We start from the raw sequence: 18,464 nt of genomic DNA, 5'->3' as shown, positions 1-18,464 counted from the left end.
ATGCCCATGCCACACTTTCACTTTGTCCCAGCTTACCCTTCCCCCTCCCCATTCCTCAACTCCATTCTCTAGTAGGTCTGCGTTTTTATTCCCATCTTGCCCCTAGGTTCTTCACGATTTTTTTTTTTTTTTTAGATTCCATATATATGTGTTAGCATATGGTATTTGTTTTTCTCCTTCTGACTTACTTCACTCTGTATGACAGACTCTAGGTCCATCTACCTCACTACAAATAACTCAATTTCTTTTCTTTTTATGGCTGAGAAATATTCCATGTATATATGTGCCACATCTTCTTTATCCATTCATCTGTTGATGGACACTTAGGTTGCTTCTATGTCCTGGCTACTGTAAACAGAGCTGCAGTGAACACTGTGTTACATGACTCCTTGAATTATGGTTTTCTCAGGGTATATGCCCAGTAGTGGGATTGCTCGGTTGTACGGTAGTTCTATTTTTAGTTTTTTAAGGAACCTCCATACTGTTCTCCATAGTGGCTGTATCAATTTACATTCCCACCAACAGTGCAAGAAGTTTCCTTTTTCTCCACACCCTCTCCAGCATTTATTGTTTCTAGATTTTTTGATTATGGCCATTCTGACCGGTGTGAGATGATATCTCACTGTAGTTCTGATTTGCATTTCTCTGATGATTAGTGATGTTGAGAATCTTTTCATGTGTTTGTTGGCAGTCTGTATCTCTTCTTTGGAGAAATGTCTATTTAGATACTCTGCCCATTTTTGGATTGGGTTGTTTGTTTTTTTGATATTGAGCTGCATGAGCTGCTTGTAAATTTTGGAGATTAATCCTTTGTCCGTTGATTCATTTGCAAATATTTTCTCCCATTCTGAGGGTTGTCTTTTCATCTTGTTTATGGTTTCCTTTGTTGTGCAAAAGCTTTTAAGTTTCATTGGGTCCCATTTGTTTATTTTTGTTTTTATCTCCATTTCTCTAGGAGGTGGGTCAAAAAGGATCTTGCTGTGATTTATGTCATAGAGTGTTCTGCCTATGTTTTCCTCTAAGAGTTTGACAGTGTCTGGCCTTACATTTAGGTCTTTAATCCATTTTGAGTTTATTTTTGTGTATGGTGTTAGGGAGTGCTCTAATATAATTCTTTTACATGCAGCTGTCCAGTTTTCCCAGCACCACTTATTGAAGAGGCTGTCTTTTCTCCACTGTATATTCTTGCCTCCTTTATCAAAGATAAGGTGACCATATGTGCGAAGGTTTATCTCTGGGCTTTCTATCATGTTCCATTGATCTATATTTCTCTTTTTGTGCCAGTACCATACTGTCTTGATTACTGTAGCTTTGTAGTAGAGTCGGAAGTCAGGGAGCATGATTCCTCCAGCTCCATTTTTCTTTCTCAAGATTGCTTTGGCTATACGGGGTCTTTTGTGTTTCCATACAAATTGTGAAATTTTTTTGTTCTAGTTCTGTGAAAAATGCCAGTGGTAGTTTGATAGGGATTGAATTGAATCTGTAGATTGCTTTGGATAGTAGAGTCATTTTCAAACTGTTGATTCTTCCAGTCCAAGAGCATGGTATATCTCTCCATCTGTTTGTATCATCTTTAATTTCTTTCATCAGTGTCTTATCATTTTCTGCATACAGGTCTTTTGTCTCCTTAGGTAGGTTTATTCCTAGATATTTTATTCTTTTTGTTGCAATGGTAAATGAGAGTGTTTTCTTAATTTCACTTTCAGATTTTTCATCATTAGTGTAGAGGAATGCAAGAGATTTCTGTGCATTAATTTTGTATCCTGCTACTTTACCAAATTCATTGATTAGCTCTAGGAGTTTTCTGGTAGCATCTCTAAGATTCTCTATGTATAGTATCATGTCATCTGCAAACAGTGACAGCTTGACTTCTTCTTTTCCGATTTGGATTCCTTTTATTTCTTTTTCTTCTCTGATTGCTGTGGCTAAAACTTCCAAAACTATGTTGAATAATAGTGGTGAGAGTGGGCAACCTTGTCTTGTTCCTGATCTTAGTGGAAATGGTTTCAGTTTTTAAACATTGAGGACAATGTTGGCTGTGGGTTTGTCATATATGGCCTTTATTATGTTGAGGAAAGTTCCCTCTATGCCTACTTTCTGGAGGGTCTTTATCATAAATGGGTGTTGAATTTTGTATAAAGCTTTCTCTGCATCTATTGATATAATCATATGGTTTTACTCCTTCAATTTGTTAATATGGTGTATCACATTGATTGATTTGCATATATTGAAGAATCCTTGCATTCCTGGGATGAATTCCACTTGATCATGGTGTGTGATCTTTTAATGTGTTGCTGGATTCTGTTTGCTAGTATTTTGTTGCGGATTTTTGCATCTATGTTCATCAGTGATATTGGCCTGTAGTTTTCTTTCTTTGTAACATCTTTGTCTGGTTTTGGTATCAGGGTGATGGTGGCCTCATAGAATGAGTTTGAGAGTGTCCCTCCCTCTGCTATATTTTGGAAGTTTGAGAAGGATAGGTGTTAGCTCTTCTCTAAATGTTTGATAGAATTCACCTGTGAAGCCATCTGCTCCTGGGCTTTTGTTTGTTGGAAGGTTTTTAATCACAGTTTCAATTTCAGTGCTTGTGATTGGTCTGTTCATATTTTCTATTTCTTCCTGGTTCAGTCTCAGCAGGTTGTGCATTTCTAAGAATCTGTCCATTTCTTCCAGGTTGTCCATTTTATTGGCATAGAGTTGCTTGTAGTAATCTCTCATGATCGTGTGTATTTCTGCAGTGTCAGTGGTTACTTCTCCTTTTTCATTTCTAATTCTATTGATTTGAGTCTTCTCCCTTTTTTTTCTTGATGAGTCTGGCTAACGGTTTATCAATTTTGTTTATCTTCTCAAAGAACCAGCTTTTACTTTTATTGATCTTTGCTATCATTTCCTTCATTTCTTTTTCATTTTTTTCTGATCTAATCTTTATGACTTCTTTCCTTCTGCTAACTTTGGGGTTTTTTTGTTCTTCTTTCTCTAATTGCTTTAGGTGTAAGGTTAAGTTGTTTATTTGAGATGTTTCTTGTTTCTTGAGGTAGGATTGTATTGCTATAAACTTAGCTCTTAGAACTGCTTTTGCTGCATCCCATAGGTTTTGGGTCATCGTGTTTTCATTGTCATTTGTTTCTAGGTATTTTTTGATTTCCTCTTTTATTTCTTCGGTGATCACTTGGTTATTAATTAGTGTATTTTAGCCTCGTTGTGTTTGTATTTTTTGCAGATCTTTTCCTGTAATTGATATCTAGTCTCATAGCGTTGTGGTCAGAAAAGATACTTGATACGATTTCAATGTTCTTAAATTTACCAAGGCTTGATTTGTGACCCAAGATATGATCTATCCTGGAGAATGTTACATGAGCACTTGAGAAGAAGTGTGTATTCTGTTGTTTCTGGATGGAATGTCCTGTAAATATCAATTAAGTCCATCTTGTTTAACGTATAATTTAGCTTGTGTTTCCTTATTTATTTTCATTTTGGACGATCTGTCCATTGGTGAAAGTGGGGTGTTAACATCCCCTACTATGATTGTGTTACTGTCGATTTCCTCTTTTATGGCTGTTAGTATTTGCCTTATGTATTGAGGTGCTCCTATGTTGGGTGCATAAATATTTACAATTGTTATATCTTCTTCTTGGATCGATCCCTTGATCATTATGTAGTGTCATTCCTTGTCTCCTGTAATAGTCTTTGTTGTAAAGTCTATTTTGTCTCATATGAGAATTGCTACTCCAGCTTTCTTTTGATTTCCATTTGCATGGAATATCTTTTTCCATCCCCTCACTTTCAGTCTGTATGTGTCCCTAGGTCTGAAGTGGGTCTCTTGTACACAGCATATATATGGGTCTTGTTTTCGTATCCATTCATCCAGTCTATGTCTTTTGGTTGGAGCATTTAATCCACTTACATTTAAGGTAATTATTGATATGTATGTCCCTATTACCATTTTCTTAATTGTTTTGGGTTTGATACTGTAGGGGTTTGCCTTGTCTTGTGTTTCCTGCCTAGAGAAGTTCCTTTAGCATTTGTTGTAAAGCTGGTTTGGTGGTGCTGAATTCTCTTAGCTTTTGCTTGTCTGTAAAGGTTTTAATTTCTCCATCGAATCTGAATGAGATCCTTGCGGGCTAAAGTAATCTTGGTTGTAGGTTTTTTCCCCTTCATCACTTTAAATATGTCCTGCCACTCCCTTCTGGCTTGCGGAGTTTCTGCTGAAAGATCAGCTGTTAACCTTCTGGGGATTCCCTTGTGTGTTGTTTGTTGTTTTTCCCTTGCTGCTTTTAATATTTTTTCTTTGTATTTAATTTTTGATAGTTTGATTAATATGTGTCTTGGCATGTTTCTCCTTGGATTTATCCTGTATGGGACTCTCTGTGCTTCCTGGACTTGATTGACTGTTTTGCTTTCCCACATTAGGGAAGTTTTCGACTATAATCTCTTCAAATATTTTCTCAGTCCCTTTCTTTTTCTCTTCTTCTTCTGGGACCCCTATAACTCGAATGTTGGTGCGTTTAATGTTGTCCCAGAGGTCTCTGAGACTGTCCTCAATTCTTTTCATTCTTTTTTCTTTATTCTGCTCTGCAGTAGTTATTTCCACTATTTTATCTTCCAGGTCACTTATCCAATCTTCTGCCTCAGTTATTCTGCTATTGATCCCTTCTAGAGAATTTTTTATTTCATTTATTGTATTGTTCATCACTGTTTGTTTGCTCTTTAGTTTTTCTAGGTCCTTGTTAAACGTTTCTTGTATTTTCTCCATTCTATTTCCAAGATTTTGGATCATCCTTACTATCATTATTCTGAATTCTTTTTCAGGCACACTGCCTATTTCCTCTTCATTTGTTAGGTCTGGTGGGTTTTGTCCTTGCTCCTTCATCTGCTGTGTGTTTCTCTGTCTTGTCATTTTGCTTAACTTACTGGGTTTGGGGTCTCCTTTTCGCAGGCTGCAGGTTCGTAGTTCCTGTTGTTTTTGGTGTCTGCCCCCAGTGGCTAAGTTTGGTTCCGTGGGTTGTGTACGCTTCCTGGTGGAGGGGACTAGTGCCTGTGTTCTGGTGGATGAGGCTGGATCTTGTCTTTCTGGTGGGCAGGTCCATGTCTGGTGGTGTGTTTTGGGGTGTCTGTGGCCTTATTATGATTTTAGGCAGCCTCTCTGCCAATTGGTGGGGTTGTGTTCCTGTCTTGCTAGTTGTTTGGCATGGGGCATCCAGCACTGGAGTCTGCTGGTCATTGGGTGGAGCTGGGTCTTAGCGTTGAGATGGAGATCTCTGGGAGAGATGATTTGTTGTCTATTCAGGTATTCCACAGATGCAGGGTACATCAAGTTGATTGTGGAGATTTAATCCGCTGCTCCTGAGCCTACTCGAGAGATTTCCCTTTCTCTTCTTTTTCCGCACAGCTCCTGGTGTTCAGCTTTGGATTTGACCCTGCCTCTGCGTGTAGGTCGCCTGAGGGTGTCTGTTCTTAGCTCAGACAGGACGGGGTTAAAGGAGCAGCTGATTAGAGGATTCTGGCTCACTCCGGCCGGGGGAGGGAGGGGTAGGAATGTGGGGCGAGCCTGAGGCAGCAGAGGCAGCCTGACATTGCACCAGCCTGAGGCACGCTGTGTGTCCTCCCAGGGAAGTTGTCCCTGGATCACGGGACCCTGGCAGTGGTGGGCTGCACAGGTTCCCGGGAGGGGAGGTGTGGATAGTGACGTGTGCTTGCACACAGGCTTCTTGGTGGCTGCAGCAGCAGCCTTAGTGTCTCATGCCCGTCTCTGGGGTCCATGCTGATAGCTGCGGCTCGCGCCCATCTCTGGAGCTCCTTTAAGCGGCGCTCTTAATCCCCCCTCCTTGCGCACCAGGAAACAAACAGGCAAGGAAAAGTCTCTTGCCTCTTCGGCAGCTCCAGACTTTTTCACGGACTCCCTCCTGGCTAGCTGTGGCTCACTAGCCCCCTTCAGGCTGTGTTCATGCAGCCAACCCCAGTCTTCTCCCTGGGATCTGACCTCTGAAGCCAGAGCCTCAGCTCCCAGTCCCCACCCATCCCGGCGGGTGAGCAGACAAGCCTCTCGGGCTGGTGAGTGCTGGTCGGCACCGATCCTCTGTGCGGGAATCTCTCCGCTTTGCCCTCTGCACCCCTGTTGCTGCGCTCTCCTCCGTGGCTCCGAAGCTTCCCCCCTCTGCCACCGCAGTCTCCGCCCGTGATACTAGGGGCTTCCTAGTGTGTGGAAACCTTTCCTCCTTCACAGCTCCCTCCCACTGGTGCAGGTCCCGTCCCTATTCTTTTGTCTCTGTTTTTTCTTTTTTTTTTTTTACCCTACCCAGGTATGTGGGGAGTTTCTTGCCTTTTGGGAGGTCTGAGGTCTTCTGCCAGAGTTCAGTAGGTGTTTTGTAGGAGTTGTTCCACATGTAGATGTATTTCTGATGTATTTGTGGGGAGGAAGGTGATCTCTACATCTTACTCTTCTGCCATCTTGAAGCTCTCCCCGATTACTGTGTCTTTATGATAAATCTTGAAGTCAGGTAGTGTCAGTTCTCCAGTTTTGTTCTTCTCCTTCAATATTCTGTTGGCTATTTTGGGTCTTTTGTTACTCCATATAAATTTTAGAATCAATTTGGCATTTCCCGAGATTTTGATTGGGACTGTTGAATCTATAGTTCAAATTGGGAATAATTTGTATCTTGACAACACTGAGGTTTCTCATCCACAAACATGGGATATCTCTACAATTATTTCTTCTTTGATTTCTCTCATCAGAATTCTGTCATTGTCCTCCTATAGATCTTGTACATATTTTGATAGTTGTATACCTAAGTATTTCATTTTTTGAGGTGCTAATGTAAATGGTATTGTGTTTTTAATTTCATATTCCAGCTGTTCATTGTTAATATATAGGGAAGTGACTGACTTCTGTATGCTAACACTGTATCCTGCAAACTTGCTATAACTGTTTATTAGTTCCAAGAGTTTTTTGTTGATTCTCTTGGATGAACAACCATGTCATCTGTAAACAAAGACAGCTTTATTTCTTCATTCCCAATCTGTACACATTTTATTTCTTTTTCTTGCCTTGTTTCATTAGCTAAGATTTCCAGTATTATGTTGACAAGCATTGGTAAGGGCGGACATCCTTCCCTTGCTCCTGATCTTAGTGGGAAAGTTATGAGTTTCTCACAATTAAGGATGATGTTAGCTATAAGTTTTTTGTAGATATCTTTTATCAAGTTGAGGAAGTTCCCCTTTATTCCTCGTTTACTGAGAACCAACCCAACTGGTGTTGGATTTTGTCAAATGCTTTTTCTGCATCTATTCATATGCTCATGTAATTTTTCTTTTTTAATTTCCTGATATAGTGGATTCCATTAACTGATTTTCAAATATCGAACCAGCCTTTCACACCTGAAAAAAATTCCACTTGGTCAAAGTGTATAAATTCTTTTTCTACACTGTTGGATTTTATTTCTTCATAGTGTATTAAGGATTTTTGCATCTATGTTCATGATAGATATTGGTCTGTTGTTTCCTTTTCTTCTAATGTCTTTGTGTGCTTTTGGTGTTAGGTAATGCTGGCCTCATAGAATGGAGTTAGGAAGCTCCTCTCTGTTTCTTTTTCTGAAATAGTTTGTAGAGAATTGGCATAATTTCTTCCTTAAATGTTTAATAGAATTCACCAGTGAAGCCATCTGAGTCTGAAGCCATCTGAGCCTGGTGCTTTCTGTTTTGGAAGGTTATTAATTATTGATTCAATTACTTTAATAGATATGTGCCTATTGATTGTCTATTCTTCTTATGTGAGTTTTAGCAGACTGTGTCCTTCAAGGCTTTGGCCAATTTCTCCCAGGTTATCAAACTTATGGACATAGAGGTTTGTTTTTTTTTTTAACGTTTTTACTGGAATATAATTGCTTTACAATGGTGTGTTAGTTTCTGCTTTTAAACGAAGTGAATCAATTATACATATACATATACATATACCCCCATATCTCTTCCCTCTTGCGTCTCCCTCCCTCCCACCCTCCCTATCCCACCCTTCTAGCTGGTCACAAAGCACCGAGCTGATCTCCCTGTGCTATGCGACTGCTTCCCACTAGCTATCTATTTTACATTTGGTAGTGTATATATATCCATATATACACTACCACTCTCTCACTTTGTAACAGCTTACCCTTCCCCCTCCCCACGTCCTCAAGTCTATTTTCTAGTAGGTCTGTGTCTTTATTCCCATCTTGCCCCTAGGTTCTTCATGACCTTTTTTTTTTTTTTTTTAGATTCCATATATATGTTAGATTATGGTATTTGTTTTTCTCTTTCTGACTTACTTCACTCTGTATGACACACTCTAGGTCCATCCACCTCACTACAAGTAACTCAATTTCGTTCCTTTTTATGGCTGAGTAATACTTCATTGTATATATGTGCCACATCTTCTTTATCCATTCATCTGTCGATGGACACTTAGGTTGCTTCCATGTCCTAGAGCTGCAATGAACATTGTTGTACATGACTCTTTTTGAATTAGGACATAAGAGTTTTTAAGAAGTAGTCCTTCATTATCCTTTTACTATCCATGGGATATGTATCTTTCACTTCTGATATTAGTAATTTGTACCCACACTGGGTTTTTGTTAGCCTGGCTAGAGGCTTACTGATTTTATTCTTCTCAAAGTACCAGATTTTGGTTTTGTTGACTTTATTAGTTTCATGTTTTCATTTTCATGGAGTTCTGCTCTAATTTTCATTATTTCTTTTCTTCTGTGTACTTTGGATTCAATTTGCTCTTCTCTTTCTATTGTCCTAAGGTGGAAGCTTAGATGATTGATTTTAGATCTTTCTTCTTTTCTAACAAATGCATTCAATGCTATAAATTTCCTTCTAAGCACTGCTTTTGTTGTATCCCACAAATTTTGATAAGTTTTGTTTCCAGGTTCATTTCGTTCAAAATATCTTTAAATTTTTCTTGAGATTTCTTTCTTGATCCACGTGTTATTTAGAAGTGTACTGTTTAACCTCCAAGTATTTGGGGATTTTCCAGCTATCTTTCTGTTACTGATTTCTAGTTTAATTCCACTGTGGTCTCAGAGAAGACATTGTATCAACTCCATCTTTTAAAATTTATTAAGGTGTGATTTATGACCTAGAATGTGGTCTATCTTGTTGAATCATCCAATGTGAGCTTGAGAAGAATGTGTATTCTCCTGCTGTTGGATGAAGTAGTCTATACATGTTCCTTATATCTAGGTGATTGATGATATTATTAAGTTCAACTCTGTCCTTACTGATTTTCTGCCTGCTGCATCTGTCCATTTCTGATGGGGGGTGGGGAGGGAGCTGATATCTCCAACTATAATAGAGGTTCATCCACTTCTCCTTACAATTCTAACACTTTTTGCAGTTCTATCAGTATTTTGATGCTATGTTGTTAGGCACATACATGTTAAGGATTACAGTGTCTTCCTGGAGAACTGACCCCTTCAACATTATGTAATTCCCCTCTTTATCCCTGATAAATTTCTTTACTTTGAAGTCTGGCCTGTCTGCAATTAATATAGCTACTCCCACTTTCTTTTGATTAGGGTTAGTATGGTATATCTTTCTCCATCCATTTACTATTAATCTATATGTGTTTTTATATATAAAGTAGGTTTCTTGTAGACAACATACAGTTGTGTCTTGTTTTTTGATCCATTCTGACAATATCTGTCTTTTAATTGGTTCATTAAGACCACTGACCTTCAAAGTAATTATTGATATATTCGGATTAGTATCTACCATATTTGTTACTGTTTCCTATTTGTTACCCTTATTATTTGTTCCAATTTTTGTCTCCCACTCTTTTTCTGTCTTTGTGGTTTTAACTGAGTATTTTATGTGATTCTATTCTCTATCATTTCTTAGCATACTAGGTATACTTCTTTTTTTTTGCTTTTTTTTTAGTGGCTGCCCTAGAGTTTGCAACATACATTTGTAACTAATCCACTCCTACTTTCAAATAACACTATACCACTTCATGCATAGTGTAAATACCTTACAATAACAAAATAATCATAATTCCTCCTTCCCATCCCAAGTATTATCGCTATCATTCATTTCACTTATATATAAGCATACATAAAAATATGTACACACACACAGGATATATACATGAGTGTATATAATCAAATACATTGTTGCTATTATCATTTTCAATAAACCATTATCCATTAAATCAATTAAGAATGAGAAAAATAAAAGTTTTCATTTTATCTTCACTCATTCCTTCCCCAATGCTCTTTCTTTCTCTATGTAGATCCAAGTTTCTGACCTATATCATACTTTCTTTCTCAGTCTCTTGGCAACAAATTCCATCAATTTTTGTTTGTCTGACACTTTATTTCTCCTTCACTTTTGAGGGATACTTTCACAGGGTTCAGAATTCTAGGTTTATGAGGGGGTTTTTCGTCATTCATTCTGCTTGGTGTTCTCTGAGCTTCCTGGATCTGTCATTTGGTGTCTGACATTAATTTGGAGAAATTCTCAATCATTATTATTTCAAAAATTTCTTCTATTCCTTAGTCCCTTTCTTCTCCTTCTGGTATTCCCATTATATGTATGTTACACCTTTTGTAGTGGTCCCAAAATTCTTGAATATGCTGTTTACTTCTTTTTTTCAGTCTTTGTTCTCTTTGCTTTTCACTTTTAGAGAGTTCTATTGGTATAAACTCAAGTTCAGAGATTCTTTCTTCAGTTGTGTCCAGTCTCCTAATAAGCCCATCAAAGTCATTCTTCATTTCTGTTATAATGTTACTGAACTCTAGAATCTCTTCTTGGTCCTTGCTTAGGATTTCTCTCTTTCCGCTTACATTGCCCATCTGTTCTTGTATGCTGTCTACTTTACTCATTAGAGCTCTTAGCACATTATTAATAGTTGCTTTAAATTCCCAGTCTGATAATTCCAAGATCCCTGCCATGTCTGGTTCTGATGCTTGCTCTGTCTCTTCCAATTGTGTTTCCTGCCTCTTGGTATGCCTTGTCTCTTTCTTCTTGATTGTCAGGTATAATGTACTGGGTAAAAGGAACTGAGGTAAACAGGCCTGTACTAATGTGGTGATAAGTTGTCAAGGAAGGAGAAGCATTTTATAGCCCTCTGATTAGGTCTTGGTCTTTCACTGAGCCTGTGCCCCTGGACCGTGAACTTCACATGTACTTCTCAGTCTCCATCCCGCCTTACATAGGACAGGATGGCTAGGGTGAGCTGGAGTTGGGTACTTCCCTTCCCCCAGGTCAGTTAGGTTCTGGCTAAACAGTTTGTCCTGACGACAGACCTTGTTAAAAACAGAATGCTCTAGCATATGACAAAATTATTCCTTTTCCTCTGCCACTACCAGGATCATGAGATTTTTTTTTTCCTATATTCTCTGTGAGAACCTCATAGGGATTTGGGAGGTAAAATTCACAAGTGTGAAGGCCCCTCAATGAGTGGGTCCTCCTGGAGTTTTTAACCCTCAGAAATGTCCACACTGAACTTCCAGAATTTGTCAGTTACAGTTCAGGTTTTTCTACAACCAACAGTGGTTCCCGAGACCACTGCTGCTCTGATAAGTTGTGATTCTCTGTATTTGCTTGTCAGTCTCTCCAATTGGGGGGGGGGGGCAGTCATCTGCTCTGTGACCTACTTTCTCTAATGGATCTAAGAAGAGTTGTTGATTTTTCAGTTTGTTCAGCTTTTTACTTGTTGTTAGGATGGAGGGACAACTTCCAAACTTCTTACATGCTGGTCTGGAAACTAGAAGTCTTAACTTTTGAAGCTGCTAAACAACCAATTCACTACTCGGCAAACTGGCAATATTTTGGGGGGTGGGGGGACTACGTTGGGTCTTCATTGCTGCGCGCAGGCTTTCTCTAGTTGTGTCCAGCGGGGACTACTCTTCGTTGCAGTGCACTGGCTTCCCATTGTGGTGGCTTCTCTTGTTGTGGAGCACAGTCTCTAGGCGCACACGCTTCAGTAGCAGCATGCAGGCTCGGTAGTTGTGGCTCGCGGGCTCTACAGCGCAGGCTCAGTAGTTGTGGCACACAGGCTTAGCTGCTCCGTGGCATGTGGGATCTTCCCGGACCAGGGATCGAACCTGTGTCCCCTGCATTGGCAGGCGGCTTCTTAACCACTGCGCCACCAGGGAAGTCCCAAACTGGCAAATTAATATCAAAAAGCAAGAATTTATCCTACCTTACACCTCACAGCAACCAAATAGTTGATAAAGGAAAAATTTTTATTGAAAAACTCCAGCTAACAATTGCATCAGGAATGACAGAAGTAAAATATTGCCATTTTACAACCTCCACTGAGCTAATGGATCTAAGCGGTGAATATGAAGTGTTTCTAAAACTATTAGGTGAAAGGCTGAAGAGAAGCTTTTTTAATAGATTGACCAGGCTGGCAACACCGGAACCTATTAGCCAAGTTTAACATCAGAAAAAGATAAACAAGCAGACATTACATACCTCTTGATATGAAACAACAGGAAGTCTATACCAGCACCTATGATGTATTCTTGCCCAAAATAAACAGCCAAAATCTTATCAAGCCTCTAGATCTAACTTCCAGTTTGCAAGAAAATTGGAGGATAAAGGAATATGTGAAACTGCATCACAAGATGCTAACAGCAAAATCCAAAATGAAGGAATTAAATGCTATAGAATAAACTACCCAGTTTCTTCCACAAATAAATGGCATTTTAAAAGTGGGGTGGTGAGGGGAACCTAGAGATTAAAAGAGATTATTCAAATGCAACATATGAGCCAGGTTTGGATCATGATTCAAATGAAACAACTGTAAAAAACATTTAACAATCATTTGAGCATAGTCAGGATAATTAATAATATTAAGAAATTATTGTTATTTTAGGTGGGTTAATGATAACATAGTTTTTTTAAAAAGAGTACTTATTTTAGCAATATATACTAAAATACTTATGGATAAAATAATAACTGGAATTTTCTTTAAAGTTATCCAGTGTAGAAGAAAAGTAGGTGAGAGTATAGATGAAAAAAAAAAAAAAACAAAAGAAAATACTGACTATATGGATGGATAGGTCAATGGGAGTTCATTTAACAATTCTCTCTTCTGTATATTTGCAAATTTTCATAACAAAAACCACTGTAAAAAGTTATCCAGAAGAGACAGACTCTGTGAAAAAAATATAGAAATATTCCAACTAATTTATTTTGCCTATTTTTTATCATATGCATAGAATTACATGATGTAAATTAATTTTTTAAAAGCCTAAAAGAGCTATTTCAGTGAGTAAAAAATAAAAATTCTAAGTGATAAGAAAGCATTGTATCATCGTTTAATTGGCAGCATTTTTTTCTTTCATGAGAGTATATAAAGTAACAATATATCTTATAATCAATAAAGTTGTATATTCAGTAAAAATAAGATATTATTTATTAGAGACACTGAAATCTATTTCTTGTCAGGAAATCGTGACTAAACAGTTTTTAAAGTCAAACAAGATAAAGTATTTCAGTGAATTTAAAAATCAAATTAAAGAAAGAATTCCAGAACGGAAAGACAAACCTTGATCATCTCTGCCTCTATCTGCTGATGAACACCTATATAACTCTTCTTCACCTGCTGCTTGTCTTTGATCATCATGGTGAGCCTGTGTAAGGGCCCAGAATTTAGGTCCTCTGCATGTGTCTTCATTATCCTACTAAGTTGTTCCGTCTGCTGAATCATAAGTAGCCAAGACTTTTTAAAAAATAAGAAATAAAATTAGCACTTGTATTAGAGGTTTCCACTTAGCTGTCTTCAGGAACTTTAAATATTTAGTTTTACACAAATTATTACATTAATATAAAAATGGCAGGTTTCTGGCAATTATGCAAGGAGCTATATGAGTGGTTCATATTTAATATCTTTAAATTCAAGAACAAATGCTTCAAAATTCAGTAATCAGAGACTGCAGAATTCTAGGACAGGATTAAGGGACTCTGAGAAGCCACACTTGCAATCTTCATTTTACCACTTCTTGTTTGTTTTTCAACACACTGATATATTGCTTCTGCCCAAACCATTCTATTGCCTCAGTAAGGTTAACACTTCCTAATGATCAAATGCAACAGAAATTTACCCATCTTCATTCTTAACCTGTTTCTCTGAGGCATCTGATCCTACTGACTCACTTCTTCCTGAAACTCTCTTTTTTGGTTTATATGGCTTCTTATCTTCCAACATGCTGGCTTGCCTTCCTCCCTTCCTAAAAATTCCTTCTCAAACTTTATACCTGCTCTTCTTTTGCTGTCTATGTCTTAAATACTTGTATTCTCTACATTTCTATCTTATCTCTTTTCTTAATAAATACCATTAGTTCTCAATGGTTTTTCTAGCCCAACACATTGCCTCAATAGCAGACACACATAATGGTGGGTTTGGGACAAGTGGGCATATGGATACTGCTCGAAGAACAAGTCATTTGTTTTTAGACTTTCTAGCTTATAAATACTGAAAAAAAAGTAAAAGGAATGCTCTTCACTACAGGTCTTCAAAATTCTATTCAGAAACAGGTGTTGGAGACTTTCCATGGTCAGAGAGGATCCATGGTAAAGATACAAAAAATAGACAAGGTATAGTTTCAGATATTTCACAAGGGTAATTTTCTACACTATTACCTTTGATCTGTGAATGAACAGAATTAATTCTGTTTCTGTTAGTAGCCCAAAATAATCCTAAATCAAAATTTAATAGGTATCTAAATCAAAAGTATAGCCTAAAGGAAGCAAATTCTTAGTCAGTCAGAACTCACCACGGTCTAACTTAGTAATCTTGTTTTTGATACACCGCAATATATGTTTTTTTAAAAAAGTAATCTTTGAGGACATTTCTTTAGGGAAAAAGGTCATTTTTAGTTCTGAGATGCTATTATGAACATGAAATAAGACAGGTGGCCTATGAACTCATCATATTTACTTTCAAATTCAAAAACCTCAGTACTAAGATGCTCTTGATACCACAAAGCCATTTAAAACTGATGTAGCTCCTCCATTAAAATATAAAATTTAACAAAGATGAAAACAAGAAAAACTATACAAACGTGGATTAAAAACATAATTTAAATTGCCCTAGTAATTCTTGTAGCTTTGCCTTTTTCATTTGATATTTTCACTCTAAAAAATACCATGTTAGAAAAACATTCTATAGCATGTGCAGAATATTAAGGCTACCAAAAATAAACTGAGAGGAATCAGTTTCTTTCTCAAAAAACAAATATTCTCTATCTTCAAAAAACAAATACTCTCTAAGTGTTTTGTAGCAATAAATTTTTGTGATTCTATGTAGGAGTCCTTGCAGCCTAGGGAGAAGCCTTCTTAGAAGCTAACATTAAAGATCACACAACTGGGTCAGATTGCCCTTCACCTCCCAGGAGGGCACATCTCATCCTGTCTAATAGCCCTGTTCACTGCAGTCACTGTGAAAAGTCAAAACCTCCCAAGGTATATATTATTACCCCAACTGTCAATCCCATACTGCCCTCAATATCTCCTATTCTGACCCAAGACACTATCTATAGAATCCTGTACTCTCAAGAACTCTTGCTCTATGATTAGAAAACTCCTTATACTTCTTATCAGAACTTTGCATTTGTCTTCTATCTGTAACAAAAACCTGGCTTGATCCTACTAACAACAACCTAATACTGCTAATAAATATGCCCTCTCTTCCTAAAAGTCTCTGTTCTTCTGAAGCTCAAGTCACCCTTGCACATGAACAATCCATCAGAAACTCCTTCTGATTCTCCCTCCAAAGTCTACCACAAATCTACCCACTTCTCTTCATATTCACTGCCACCCCTTTTGGAAGATATGATTATCTCTGGCTTAGACTGTTGCAGCACCTCCTAACTGGTGTCCTCTCTTCTACTCTGCTCCTTTCCAAACCATTCTCCTTAAAGTAGCAAAAGAAATTGTCATCTCCTGCATAAAATCCTACACTGGCTTTCCTTTTCATTTAAAGAAAAATCCAAACTTCCTTCTAAGACCTATAGTGTCTCAGATTATGTGTCCTCTGTCTATCCTTTCAACTTCTGTTTTGCCATTATCTACCCAGCTAAATAAGTTCTAGGAGCACTGGTCTTCCTTTAGTTTCTGAAACATTCTCTCTTCCTGGGAGCTCATCCTCTCTTTCACATGGCAAGAGCCACCTCTTCCTTTAGGAAATCAGCTAAATCTCATGTAGGTCTAATGCTTGCTATTCTTTATCTTAGCAGTTAAAACAATTATTTATTTGTATGTATACTTTTTTTTTTTTAATGTCTCCCCAACTACAATGGAAGCTCCATGAGGGTAGTACTGTGTCTCTTTGTTCACTATTTTAGGTATTCACTGTGAAGCCTGAAATAATAGTTACTAAATATTCTTTGAAAGAAGGAAGGGAGAGAGGGAGGGACGGAGGAACAAATGTAGAATAAAACCATGAAGTGAAAATATGCCATTAAAAGATTTTTTTAATTGTTTCAAACTGGAATTAGATAGCATAGAACAATGCCAATTATGATGGGGAAGGAAAATTAACAAGTCTATCTTCAACTGATAAAACAACGGAGGGATTAGAGCAGCACATAATGCAATAAGAAGCACTGGCCTAAAAGGAATGAGTGAGTGTGCAAGAAAATGTTTGGGTGGTGTATAACTCAAAATAGATGCACGGCTGGAATATTTCTTAAAAAGAGAGATGAGCAAAATGTTAACAGATGCTTAATAAAGAAACAAACAAACAAAAAAGATGCATTTCAACATTTATAATAAAACTGATATAGCACTTTGCAGATATGCTCTTTAGTTTGGGCATAGCAGTGGCCAAAGCATAGATAAATTATTTGTTGATGAGGATAATTTGTGGAAGATAATTCCTTCTAACCTGATGAACAAAATACTCATCTCATCTGCAGACCATCTGCAGACATTCAAATTGCTTTATTATACAGAATCCTGCTTAAGGGATTAATAATGTTCCTCATAATGGAATTTTACCAGTAGTCAGAGTCACTGATGCTGAAAGCTACAGATAGGTTAAGAAATAATAAAAAGTGAAAATATCTGAAGTTTAATTTTAGAAAAATTTAATCACAGGCAAAGAATATTAATACAATTTGAAAATAAAACCATTGTGGTTAAATTTACAAAATAGAAAAAAAAGTATCAACTTTTGAGAGAAGAGCTATAAAATGTGAAAGTAGGAATAATTTAACTATAATAAACTAGACAAAAATCCCAAAGGATACTAACAAAATCAGGAGTGAGAGATGGATAAGACGTATAAGTATGTTCATTTCCTCACCTTTCATACAGAAGAGTCAATAGACAGCTTTAGTTGTAAAGTTTGTAAATAAACAGATACAGATATAAGCTTATAATTTTTAAGTTTCAAAACTTAAACAAGTGAATGTTTAGAAAAAAGCAGACTATATAGACCTTCTGAATTACAAAAATAATTTTTAAAGAAAGTTAACATTGTCCACTAGAAAAAGAAAGAAAACAAAAGAAACTTAAAATGATTAAAATTAAAAATAAGCTGCAAAATAAAAATTATACTAAACACATCTGTTAAATATTATATGTAAACTTTATGTGTTAAACATCTATGAAAAGGAAAACATTATCAAATCAGAGGGGAAAAAACTTCACTATACACAAAATGAGAAACATCAGTAAAATAAAATAACAGGTAACAACAACAGAAAAGATAGGGAAACCCCTCTCCCAGAAAAATATGAACAGTAAGATCCAGCAGTCATTATATTCAAATGATATAAAACTGAATTCTAGACACAAAATATAAAACAAAGAAGGGCACAGTATGTTGCCAAAGAATATCACTCAGTATGAATATATAACTGTTGTGATTCTTTTCATTCCAGAAAACAGTACATCCAAACAGAAAGCAAAAATGGTGGAAAATGCAATGAGAAATCAAAAGTAGTAGGAGAATTAAATATGCTCATCTCTACCTGTGACAGACTAGACTAAGAAAAAAAAAAATACAGAGTATCTGAATAAGTAATTTAATAATGAATATGTTTGATCTATCATCATATATAAAACTCTATACACTACAGGTCTAAAAATACCTATTTTAAAAGAATATTTTTAAAAATTAGATAATATTGGGCTGTAAGAAATTTCATAAACTTCCTCAAAATTAGAAATAGTGCATACTAACCACACTATCTAGCCTCTTTCAATTAAAGGAAAAAATCCTTATCAGAATATTTTAAGGGAAAAAAATCAAATCATTCCTAAAAAAATGCATAGGCCAAAAAAGTTAAGTTTTTAAACTAAAAGAAGACCTAGAAATAACAGTAAATAAAACACTGACCATCAAGCTCCATGATATACAGCTCAATATGCTCAAAGATTCACAAACTTTACACTTCTATTTCTAAGTAAGAAAATTTTAAAATAAATTTATTAAAATACAGTTTTAGAAGTTAGAAAAGGGAGAACAATATAAAACT

General features: G+C 36.8%; 1 protein-coding gene across 6 annotated transcripts in view; it reads right to left on the bottom strand.

Moving 5' to 3' along the window:
• Nucleotides 1-18,464, bottom strand: part of FER (FER tyrosine kinase) — a 462,873-nt gene that overhangs the window by 370,350 nt on the left and 74,059 nt on the right. For all 6 annotated transcript variants that reach the window (XM_036847883.1, XM_036847884.1, XM_036847879.1 and 3 more), the window contains one exon: nt 13,529-13,702. In XM_036847883.1, the coding sequence (XP_036703778.1) occupies nt 13,529-13,702 (174 nt within the window). The remainder of the gene's footprint in view (nt 1-13,528; nt 13,703-18,464) is intronic.

Source organism: Balaenoptera musculus, chromosome 3, assembly GCF_009873245.2.
Source record: "Balaenoptera musculus isolate JJ_BM4_2016_0621 chromosome 3, mBalMus1.pri.v3, whole genome shotgun sequence".
Lineage (NCBI taxonomy): Eukaryota > Metazoa > Chordata > Mammalia > Artiodactyla > Balaenopteridae > Balaenoptera > Balaenoptera musculus.
This window is presented reverse-complemented; position numbering and strand designations above follow the sequence as displayed.